Source organism: Dermacentor silvarum, chromosome 2 (genome assembly GCF_013339745.2).
Source record: "Dermacentor silvarum isolate Dsil-2018 chromosome 2, BIME_Dsil_1.4, whole genome shotgun sequence".
Classification (NCBI taxonomy): Eukaryota; Metazoa; Arthropoda; class Arachnida; order Ixodida; family Ixodidae; genus Dermacentor; species Dermacentor silvarum.
The window spans coordinates 38777517-38790113 of record NC_051155.1 but is presented as its reverse complement, the minus strand read 5'-3'; the positions used below and the strand labels follow the sequence as shown (position 1 = coordinate 38790113).

The following is a 12597-nucleotide window of genomic DNA, read 5'->3' as shown; positions in this document are numbered from 1 at the left end:
GGACTTCGCCTGATAATTTGTTTTGGACACGCGCGCGCATCGGGGCAATAGCAAACAATGAATAAAACAATAAAAACCGTGCTAGGGCCATCGCATTTTAATATAAGACCACTTATATTGCCGCTAGATAAACGTCTTTCCAGCAATGCATTTCGGTTTAAAAGTGAAGACGACTTCAAGGGTATCGGTTCTAGCTTGGTCTTTGTAAGCTGGCTTTCCCACGTTCAGTGTTGCAGTGAATGACGCTTACTTGCCGGATGCGAATGATGCGATGCGAACGGGCCCCGATAACGCTTTAGCGTTCTACTCTTAAACGCGAAGCTTAAGCGTGCTTCAATTATTTGTTGCTCTACAATTTTCTCATTGAAACTTTGAATGTAAATATAATATTTGAGGAATTTATTATTTTTATTAAGGTTAAATATGTAATTAGGCGGAATGCAAAAAATTAATCTATCTTCAAGCGACGGCAAAAAAGATTACCTTGGTTCCGTCCAGTAACGTGGCATTTGCATATTTTAAAATATTGTAGCATGTTAGTTGGGACACCCTGCATAGAAAGACAATGTGAATGTTACACACATATGTGAGTGTGCGAAACTATACGCATCTGCCGCTATAGCTCAATTGGTAAAGTGCTCGACTACTCAGCTCAAGGTCGCGTTCCTCATTCATGGTCGGGGCGCCCAGATATAAACGGCGTGATAAGCACAGCTGCTTATTTGTTTATATTTGTTTGATGAGCAGTAATCAAACTAGGGATGCTGTAAAAATTATGGATTTTTACGAGCCAAAACCACGATCTGATTATGAGGCACACCTAAGTGCCTCCGGAAATTTGGACCACCTGGGGTTCTTCAACGTGCACCTAAATCTAAGTACACGGGTGTTTTCGCACTTCGCCCCCGTCGAAATACGGCCACCGTGGCCGGGATTGGATCCCGCGATCTCGTTCTCACCAGCCCAACACCATAGCCACTGAGCAACCAGGCGGGTCTACGAATGCTATTGGCTAACGTTTTGACAAGGGGACATTGCTTCATTCAAACTCCCTTGTCGAAAAGTTAGTTTAAAGCCATATTTCTTGTTCGACTCCCCACCATTTCAAGTTTCCATCTTCCTTTGAAGTTCAGTCTTTTTGATATTCATTGGGGTCTTCATGAACGCCAAGTGGTTGAATTTAATTCGCAGTTCTCTACAACACCATCACACATAGCTCATATGTAGCTTTTGGACAGTAAATAGAAAATTAGGATTTCTTAAGAGCTACACGTAGAAAAATACTCGTCGTTAGTTTACATTTCGTTCTCTAGCAAGCCGCGTCCACTGTGCGAGTGTCTTTGAGTGCATGTCTGTAACACAAGGAAGTAGTGCCGTGTGAAAATACTTTGTTTTAACCACGTAGTAATTGTAGGTGTCTTTTTGTTTGCAGTTCCCTAAACTTTGGTGCCATCGGCGGGCTTATTGCTCACGAAATGCTCCATGCCTTCGACGCAAGCGGTGAGAATAAGCTACATTATTGTATGATTAGCCTAGGGCTAGGGGATGGTTCATTCGGAGACCAGTCATGACGAAGATTGAATACAGAGATTGTAGTTTCCAAGTATTTAGCTTGTAGCTCCCTAGTTAAATCTGCCTCCCAAAAATAAGAACTGGCTGTGCCTTATCGGTTAGCAGTGCTATAGTGCAGTCACGGGCAACCTGAGCTCGAAGCGTGAACAGGAAGGCTGAGGAAGACAAATGGCAACGGTGTGTTTTCTATAAAAAATTTTGATTTATTCGCAGCATTCGGGGAAAGGAACCAATTGCATAAAATGACTACCATCTTCCGCAAACGCAGTAAGATGTAGTGGAGAGACGGAACGCCCACTGCTGAAATATAAAGCCGGATCAATTTGGTAATATATCCGAATCCCAGTACACTGTGCTATGCTGAAGTGTTAGGCAGGCTGAAGGATGCTATCCAAAAATATGTGAGGTTTCATATTGCCGCCAATTTAAGAAGAGGTAAAGGAAAGTTGGGAACTACGTGACAGACTTGTCAGCAATGAGGTAATAATGGGTGACACTGGACGGCATGACAATCTATAACTTCAGACCTGAAGTCAACGTGCGTGATCAGAGTAGTAAATGAAATGAACTAATTGACACTTGCCAGTGTGACGCTATAAACAGAAAAATTTGTCTAGAAGGAACAGCGTATACGTTGTCAAAGCTGAGCATAGCAATCTGAGCAACATTTTTTTTTGTCATATAATAAGGTCATCAATGGAAGTCGATATGTAATATGCATTACCTAGTACCGCAACCTAATCTGGATTATACGTAGTAGTTAAAAAAACGGAAACCCATTGTGTAACTACCGAAGAGTGCAGAGCAGCTTAGCGAAATGTGATCGAGCAAACAAGCCGCATGCTGGAGTAGAATAAGAGTCGATGTAATAACAGATCACGGGTATATATGTCATTTAAAGAGCACTGCGGCATACTCAATGGCAGCGGACGTAAACTGTCCCCGGGACGTGACAGAATGGCAAAATGTTTTTACAGCATAAGCTGTTATGGGCTCATTCTAATAGCCGCTTCGCTTGGCGACGGTGTCCGCCACTACCGCCGGTGGTGTCCGTTGCAGCTATCGCCTGGCATGAGAAATACCCAGTCCCCACCGGGATCGAACCCGCGCCCGCTGCGTAGGAGTCAGCTGCTCTACTACTGAGCCATGTCAGCGCTTGCTAACCTGCTGCGGGAAAATGCCCTATGGATGCCTCTTAGCGCTATAGGAAACACGCGATGTGACGTGTTTCCACTAAGGTCCCTGTACAGGGACCTTAATTTCGACTGCACGTAGCACCGCGTAGCGTCGATACGGGCACACATTGCATTGCATTTGCATGTTATTACACCAGGTGGCACGCCATGTAGCAGATGCGCAGGGAGCGGTACAAGGTAGAAGGTTTGAGGAAGAAAAAATGCTAGAAAAAATGTATTGTGTACCGGATTAAATCAAGCCGGCTAGTGACTGTCCCTGCGGCGTTTCGAAGGGACTGCCAATAAATAATAAATATCATCATCATTAGCTGGCTATCTGACTGTCACCGCTTGGTTTCAAAGGGATGCCAATAAATCCTCGTCATTGTAATCTTCATTGGCATCGTAGCGTGCCATTTGTCACGCAATGTTACATGCGCGCCACGCAGCATCCATACGTACGAAAATTGCATTACAGTTGCGCTATATTCCACCAGGTGTCCCGACATGTAGCAAATGCATATAACAGTTGAATGTTGCACGTAGGTGGACCTGGTTAACTCAAATAGGCTAGGTGACTATTTGTCACCACCTCGTTTCGAAGGGGATGCTAATAAACCATCATCGTCACCAACAGCACCACATCGTGCCAATGGGTCAAGAGATGTGACATGTGTGCCACGTAGTCTGGATGATTGCGTTTACTCTTCAGTACACGTTATGGCGCCACCTTCCAAGGTATACAAACGTCTGCCGAAGAAGCGAATTGTAGAGCTACGCGCACGGCAGCAACCAGCCAAGGTCAGGCTCAGCCGACCTCTGTGCCGAACCAGACGTGGGGTGACACAAGCCACAGCTCGCCGTCTACACCGGGCGGACAGTTCAAATTGTTCTCGTAAAAACTACGCGAAGTGACAGAAAATTAAGCTGCTATGGAGCCGTTCTCCAGCTTACGCTGTGACTGTGCTGTGTGCTGCTCAGGCCTGTGACTTCTTTTATCCTCGAGAAGAAAGACCTCAAGAATGTAAGTACTAATGGCGAACTTCCTTGCTTGCAGTATGTTAGCGAACAGTCACTAAGGCAATTTGAAACAGTATCCGGGCAATGTAGCAGATTGCAAAAAAAAAGCCATAGATTCACTGATACATGCTGAGATACATCTGCAGGATACTTATTTATTACGTCTATTGATTGATGCTATGATGCATGCGGATGCTGTGACGCATGGATATATTGGAATGCACTTCACAGGTCGACCTCAGCCTCCACGTGCAAGACGAGAAACACGCTGGCACATTCACTTCCTCTTCAGTTATGGTTATAGCAAGATATACGCTATGGCCGGCGTCTTGTGGAGAGTTGCACAAGCTGAAAATGCAACAACTCTCATCAAATACGGTGCAGTGATTGCCGAGAAAAACAATTTCGCTGTTCCCAATTATTTAGTTAGGGGTACCCGAATTAAATCTGCCTCCTAAGAAGAAGGGCTGGTGTGCCTTTTAAAGGCGTAAAACATATAGAACGTCGTTTATTATAGTGAAAGAGACGGTGCAAAAGGATAGGAAAATGAGGCAATGACACTTGAGGACTAGGCGGAGAATAACAAGGAATAAAATAGTTGGTTGGCAATTTAGCCTACATTTGACGTCGATCAATGCCAATGTGAGGTTGGCATTTCATTGTGAAGGCTGGTACTGGGCAAGTGGACGCCGTTCTCATTGCAATCTTGTGTCGTGATATCCTCAAACTTATCCGGTGCAAGCGCGATGTAGTCAGTGCTCATCCACGTGCTGAAGGCGGAGTCACTGTGCGCGGCAGTCTATCGCGTCACCCCTCGGGTCATGCAGTAGGAGGAGCCTAGGACGACCCCACACACGTTACCTCTCCTTCAATATGTAACAGTCACCCGGATGACGCCTAGGCTCCCATATATGTGACGAGCTACTGTGGATCAATGGGATGATAGCTAGACCCATTATATTGCTGTGCGAGGTGTAGTTGGGCATTTAGGCTAATTGAAACGGGGCGGCTTTCGCCTGCGCGATTGGCCCCCTTTGTTAGGTAATTTCAATGCATTGTGTACTTCGTAACGAAATTTTCTAATGTAAAACCATTTTATTGCATTGTCTAGATTGTCTGAAATTCCCTAATTTATGACTTTGTTATCGTGATTTTTTTGTTAAAATTGTTGTTTAAAGTGGCTTTCTTGATATGTGAGAGAGGCTAGAAACCTACCTACCGATACGGTAAAGTGCGGGTAATACTTTAAAAAAAGACATTCCGTTTAAAATGTCAAGGCGTACAGTGGAGTCAGCATATGCAAGAAGGTATAGGTGAAGATGGCTGGGAGGGACATTTTCTAGCAGTGGACACACATAACGTTATGACCATGCTGAGTGTCTTACATGGATTCTTTTCTTTTCAAGCTATGATAATCAAAAAGGTTGAATCAAACAAGAATCTGGATTCTAACGATACAACCGCGTTTAAGAACAAAACGAAGTGTTTTTTCAACCAATACAAAAACGCCAGCGAGACGCTGTGGAAGGTGAGTATTTATTCATTTTCTATTCGGCTGTGACATTAAACAAATTTAGTTCGTTTCTTCTTTGAACATTATGCGAATGTTTAAGTATTCCCTGTTGTATTGTCCCCGGGGGGTGGGCTGCGGCTCGACGAGTTATCAACCCGCATTTCTCTCTCTATGTATATATAGTGGGAAAATAACGTTCGGCATTTCTGGCCTAATCACAATCATCCCAAGTAATTACTGACTACTCAATGGTTTTCTGTCCGAATTCATGCTTTCCATGAGGCACGATATTGATGCAGAACAGCCGCCACCATGTGGCTGCACTGAGGAGAAGGAAGACGACGAGTTCCCGCTTGATATAGCGTCGCCATTTTGGCCTCTGTTAGCTTCCCTGTAAATAAATTGTAAATAACCTTGGGAATCAGTTACACGTAACATTATTTGGTGGAGGTGAACGTTCCCCGTACCCGCCATGGTGCTTCGCAGTGGTCGCAGCAGCGCCACTGCAACTTCGGCTCCTGCTGCCGGCACTTCATCTACGCCAGCGTCTCCGCCTGCAGCCCCGACCGACGTTACCGTTTCCCCCCTTCGGGATCCTGACATTTTCACCGGAGTCGGCAGTCCTGATTTTGACGACTGGCTACGCTTATACAAACGTGTCAGCACCAGTCACAGGTGGGATCCGACTATTATGCTTGTCAACTTTCTTTTCTACCTCGACGGAGCTCCACGGGCATGGTTCGAGACTCACGAAGAGGAGATCTCGAGCTGGGATCTCTGCAAAGACAAGCTCCGCGACCTTTTTGGCACTGCGTTTGGTCGCCAACTCAATGCCAAGAAGGCCCTTGCCAACCGTGTACAGACGTTGACCGATTTCTTCAGAATAACTCCTTCTTGGGCGAGTTGGTGTTTGCTGATCATGATACTTAGTAGTGCAAAGCTCGAAATAAAAGACAACAGTGAGACAAAGACAAACGTCCGCCCCGAACAAGCTGGCCCGTCTCTGCCCTCGAATCACGGGTGGCGCTACGAACAGGTACCCCGTACAGCGCGTTCAGCGTTCCGTGCATTGCTCCACTGGAGTGATTTGTCTCATTCCCCTCAGCTGTGGCATGTGCTACATTGGACAAACGGGGCGCTCCGTCAACGACCGAATGAGAGATCACGCAAATATTTTAAAGCAGGATACCACTGCGCACTTGTCTGCGCATTGCAGGTCTTTTCCCGACTGTGAACCGGTGTTTTTTATAGTCAGCATCCTAGGTAAAAGCAAGAAAAAAACAGCTCGTGAACTGTTAGAGGCCTACCCCATCCAAATCAATGTTTTAGCCTGCGTTAGTCGAACGACTGTTACACTTTATTATTGGGAAACGAGATTGCTAAGCATATAATGTGGCTACACTGCCTTCGGCTGACTGGCGCCCTTTGTCTGATTTATGCGTTTGTGCATGCGTATGTTCGTGTAGATATAGGATGCCCTGCTTCGTAATAAACAGTTGTGAGTGTAGCGCTCGTATTTAATTTCCTCTCGCCTCTCACTGTTGTCTTTTATTTCGAGTTTTGCGCTACTAAGTATCATGTTCAGTTGACCGAGTCCTACGTGTCGTACATTCTCGACGTCTTGGCCCTTTGTGCCAAGCCTGACCCGAACATGTCGGAGGACGATAAGGTTAAACGTCCTCAAAGGCATTGCTGAGGACGCCTTCAATTTACTGGTGTTAACGAACGTCACCAGCATCGATACGATCGTCAAGGAGTGCCGCTGTCTCGAGCATACTAAATGCCGCTCCTATCCCAGCACATCACGCGACTTCCCAAAACAGCTGCTACGTCAACCTGTGACGACCTCTTCCACCAGCCTTCGCGGTGTGACAACTTACCCCGCATCATTCGTCGTGAGGTCGAGGCAGCACAACCGTTGGCCCTTTCATTCCCGTCACCTGATCATTGTCCGGCGACGATCTCCTTGATCCAGGCCATCGTCCGTCAGGAGTTGTGAAACGTCGGCCTGCGCTAGGAACCTCTTTCTCCACGCACGTTCCCACCCTGCTCTTCTTACTCCTCTTATGGACAGGGCAACCCGTCCGAATGGCGAACCGTGGACGACAAGCCGTGCGGTTTTAACTGCCGCCGCATTGGACATATCGCTCGCCACTGCCACAGCCGCGGAACTCCTCCGACGTGCTATTCTTCTGATTGCCACCCTCGTCCCTCTAGTGCATCCTTTTCCTTCGCTCCTTCTATGCCAGACCCATCATCTGACCCTGCGACACCTCTTGCATGACCCCGTTACTCTCGCTCGCCTTCTCCCTACCGCCGTCAATCTCGTTCGCCCCCGTCATGCCGTGCTCCTTCTCCGACCTACTTGCAGCACCCCCGATCGGAAGACTAGACAGTGCGGCTTCTGGTGGTGAAGCTGCAATGACGACATTGGCACGAAATCCTCGCTTCAGCTTACCAACGAACAAGAACCTTTTGGGCGTTCTGGTCGACAATGTTCCTGTGTGCGCGTTGATTGACATTGGGGCGCATGTGTCCATTGTGAGTGTTGCTCTTCGCCGTCAGCTCAAGAAAGTTCTGACACCTGTCCCGAACCGAGCTGTACGAGTCGCCGACGGAGGGACTGTCGCTATTGTTGGCATGTGCTCTGCCCGACTCAGCATTGCTGAGAGACACACCGTCGTTCTGTTCACCGTCATCGAGCATTGCCCTCACGAACTTATTCTCGATCTGGATTTCCTCGCCAGTCATTCTGCACTCATTGACTGTTCGGCCGGCTCACTTCGCCTGACTTGCCTCTTCTTGCCGACCCTGTGGACCCGCCTCCAAGCCATTTCAGCTGCATGGATTTTATTCTCCTACCGCCTCACTCTGTGGCACACGTCGACTTGTTTTCCTCACCAGCTGTCATCATCATCATCAACCTATATTTTGTGTCCACTGCAGGACGAAGGCCTCTCCCTGCGATCTGCAATTACCCCTGTCTCTTGGGCTAGCGTATTCCAACTTACGCCTGAAATTTCCTAACTTCATCACCCCCTCTGGTTTTCTGCCGACCTCGACAGCGCTTCCCTTCTCTTGGTATCCATTCTGTAACCCTAATGTTCCATCGGTTATCCATCCTACGCATTACATGGCCTGCCCAGCTCCATTTCTTCCGCTTAATGTCAACTAGAATATTGACTATCCCCGTTTGTTTTCTGATCCACACGGCTCTCTTCCTGTCTCTTAACGTTACTCCTAAGATTTTTCGTTCCATTGCTCTTTGTGCGGTCCTTAACTTGTTCTCGAGCTTCTTTGTTAACCTCCAAGTTTCTGCCCCATATGTTAGCACCGGTAGTATGCAATGATTGTACACTTTTCTTTTCAACGACAGTGGTAAGCTCCCAGTCAGGATTTGGCAATGCCTGCCGTATGCAATCCAACCCAATTTTATTCTTCTCTGAATTTCTTTCTCTTGATCAGGGTACCCTGTGAGTAATTGACCTAGACAAACGTACGCCTTTACAGACTCTAGAGGCTGACTGGCGATCCTGAATTCTTGTTCCCTGCCAGGCTATTGAACATCATCTTTGCCTACTGCACATTCATCTTACACCCATTTCTTACACTTTCTCGATTAAGGTCCTCAATCATTTGCTGTAATTCGTCTCCATTGTTGCTGAATAGAACAATGCCATCTGCAAACCGAAGGTTGCTGAGATATTCGCCGTTGATCCTCACTCCTAAGCCTTCCCAGTCTAAGAGCTTGAATCATGCAGTGAAGAGCATTGGGGAGATTCTGTCTTCTTGCCTGACCCCTTTCTTGATACGTAACTTTCTACTTTTCTTGTGGAGAACCAATGTAGCTGTGGAATCCTTGTAGATATTTGCTAAGATATTCACGTATGCTTCCTGTACTCCTTGATTACGCAATGGCTCTATGACTGCTGGTATCTCTACTGAATAAAATGCCTTTTCATAATCTATGAAAGCCATATAGAGAGGTTGATTGTACTCCGCAGATTTCTCGATTACCTGATTGATGACATGGATATGATCTATCGTAGAATATTCCTTCCTGAAGCGAGCCTGTTCTCTGGTTGGCTGAAGTCAAGTGTTGCACTGATTCTATTGGAAATTATCTTGGTGAATATTTTATACAATACTGAAAGCAAGCTAATGGGTCTATATTTCTTCAATTCTTTAACGTCTCCCTTCTTATGGATTAGTATATTGTTGGCGTTCTTGCAGCTCTCTGGTACACTTGAAGTTGTGAGGCATTGCGTATAAAGGGCCGCAAGCATTTCAAGCATGATATCTCCTCCATCTTTGATTACATCTACTGTTATTCCATCTTCTCCAGCAGCTTTTTCCCTGGTCATGTCTTTCAAGGCCCTTCTAACTTCATCTCTCCTCTTGCATTCCTAGAATCGATGCCGCAGTTGCCAATTGCTTGCTCACCAACCTGCTTTTCCCCCACTTTTGCACTGAAGTCGCCCATGACTACAGTATACTGAGTTTGGACCTTTCTCATTGCTAATTCAACATCCTCATAAAACTTCTATTTCTTCATCATCGTGACTAGAGGTTGGGGCGTAGGCTCGTACTACCTTCATTTTATACCTTCTATTCAGCTTTATTACGACGAATGCTACCCTCGATGCTACCTCTCTACTCGCCTGCTACCCGACTGCTACCGGAATACTACCCGACTGCTGCCCTCTCTCAATCACCAGCTGTACTTGACGGCAATTACGTGGTCGCACCAATTCCGGCCGTTATACTTACACATGGTGTTACCATGCCGCACACTGTGCTGACAATTACTGGCAACTGCACCTGCCTTCCCTTTGTCAATTTCGCGCTAACTGCGCAAATCCTGCCTCAGGGGATCTCATTGGCTATAACTAGCCCTCTGCAGGATGATGAGGTACAGCTTTTTCAAGTACAAAGACTTCTAAATACGGAATAATGCAATGGACGCCAATGAAAAAAAAAAAACGTTTCAAGCGTACACAAAAGCACAAGAAAATGAAACATTATTTCGAACGTAGTACGCATGCGTTATGCGTGGCGAAATGATGAAAGGAAAAAGAACAAAACAGACGGAAATCAAATGAGTTTTTGTTGTCGCAGTTTTGTCATGAAAGATTGAACGGTTGTACAGTTTATGAATCCGCAGACAGATCATTCCAACCAGTGACAGTGCGCAGAAAGAAAATGCATTTTAAAGGCTTCTGTTCTGCAGGAATGTAGGCACTTAAGCTTTGTGCTGCTCATAACGCGTAAGTATATAAAAGTATTAACGAACGATAGTTTTTGACAATTGATGGGGTTTCACACCGTAAAGCGAATCGTTTTCATGCTAAAGTCAAAGCCACCGTTTTCTTTTCATGAACCTTTATTTGACAGGTTTCGCACCAAGAAGGTACTTACGTTAAAGCTCTACTTAAAAGGCGCCTGGTCGCCTGGACTACGTATTTGTAGGTAACAGATGCAGTCATCGCCAAATAACTTAATAGTAACCGGAATATCGTGGGTGATGCTGTCAATAAAATTAATACATATAATGGCCCAAACACTGAGCCTTGTGGAATTCCGGACGTCACCGGTTGTGAATCGGAACATACGTTATCGATAGCAAATACTTGATTTCAGTAAGGAAGGTAGACCCCAATCCATGAAAATAAAGTATCATTTTCTGTATACTCGTACTATCGTGAGCAATATGAGCTGGAACACGCGAACGCGTGTCAAACAGCTCCAAAACCCAGAGAGCGCGATACGCGCTTGCGCTGCTGCAGCCGGGGAGGAAAGGGCGGGCGCTCTTCCGCTGACTGTTGCCACTCCCGCCTCGATAGCGTTGCTGAGAAATCAGCGGCTATCACCAGCGCTATCACCAGCTATCACCAGTGTATCAACAGCCGCTAGCGATGATAAGGCGATGGCATATCTATTGCCCATAGTTATCCGCGAAATAAGCCTCTCGCACTCTCGTTCTATGCCAGCGCCTTACGTCTTGCCAGCTCGGCAGCTTTAGAATAGCCAAAGCTTTGTGTTTGCCTTTGCTGCGAAGGCGCATGCGTCATACGCTAAAGTTTTGGGTATACGCACGTTATTTTTCGAAAATAGCGTCCGTACCCAAGAAAAGCAAAGCTTGGGTGCCCAATTCTGAAACTTCCTATTGTAGCACCAGCGTAGGCAAGAGCAGTATTTTTTATGTCTGTTCAGCCGTGTGCTGGTCTCGTGGACGGAGAAAAGGGGCACGAAGGACAGTTAGTTGAACAGTTTTATTGGGTGCTTGCCAAATGGTAACAAAATTTGAATAAACACAAATACCTCATTTACCACCATTAGCTTGAGCCTTGTTTGTGCGTTTATTGAGCTAATAGCGGGTCATAGCTCCGCCAGCTTGAATTGAGGCTTCCATTCTTGCTGGCTGTGACCTGTAGAGAGGCTCGATGAAGGCTGTGGGAGCTTGAGTACGTTGCCACTCTCCTCATGTGGCTTCCCGTAGATCATCAGCTGTCGCCAAGTCGAAGGAAAGCCTCCAAAGGCTTGTCTCCACACGCACCCAAACATTTTGTATTATGTTCATGCCCGCACCTTTTCTGCACCACTCGAGGTGCATTACCCCTCGTCCATCTAAAAGACGTGCTACCTCCTATGCTGTATGCACGGGAGACAAGTCCTGCTGGAATGGGTAGTAACCACCAGACTATGGACCATTCAACGCGTATGGTATGATCTCGTGCTCCAGCAATGTGCTAAACGCACCACTTGTGAATCTCCCAAAGAGTCTTACAAGGGGACCCAGACCTTCACGTGAAACGGCCGCCAACACGTTTACTGACCTGCGTCCACTTGCGGCCACTTCCTTGCTGTTCTGCGCACAGAAGCGTATATTCTGCAAGCGTCACATGCTTTGCTGTTGGTCCCAGCGGCTGCAGAAAGTAGATTCGTCGGAGTGATGACGTATTTACAGTCCTCGACCGTCCAACTGCGGTGATAGAGCCCCGCAGGGGCGTCTGCGTAAGCAGGCGTTTGGTGTGTTGTGACACCACGGACCCGAGCACACGGGGGTTGTATCCTCCCACGCGTAGACGTGCGTGGCTTAGCCGTGTCTGGGGAAAGGGGGATCCTGGAGGTTGAGCTAATGCCGGGTGTATGGACCTTTAAGGCCCCCCGGCGGAGGCAACACATCTCTTTGGCCTCTGCTTCACATAGACGGCACCCCCGGACTGACCCACCCGGGGGAAATCGGTGGTCGCCTTTTCCTGTCCCCCTCTCCGATATTTCTCTGCTCTATCTTTCTGTTTTCACTGTCCTGTCACC

General features: G+C 46.8%; 1 protein-coding gene across 1 annotated transcript in view; it reads left to right on the top strand.

Annotated features, from left to right (window-relative positions):
- LOC119439972 (membrane metallo-endopeptidase-like 1) overlaps positions 1-12597 on the top strand; it is a 306684-nt gene that overhangs the window by 180968 nt on the left and 113119 nt on the right. Inside the window, exons 13-14 of the mRNA XM_049662691.1 lie at positions 1433-1500; positions 5174-5295. Of these exons, the coding sequence (XP_049518648.1) occupies positions 1433-1500; positions 5174-5295 (190 nt within the window). The remainder of the gene's footprint in view (positions 1-1432; positions 1501-5173; positions 5296-12597) is intronic.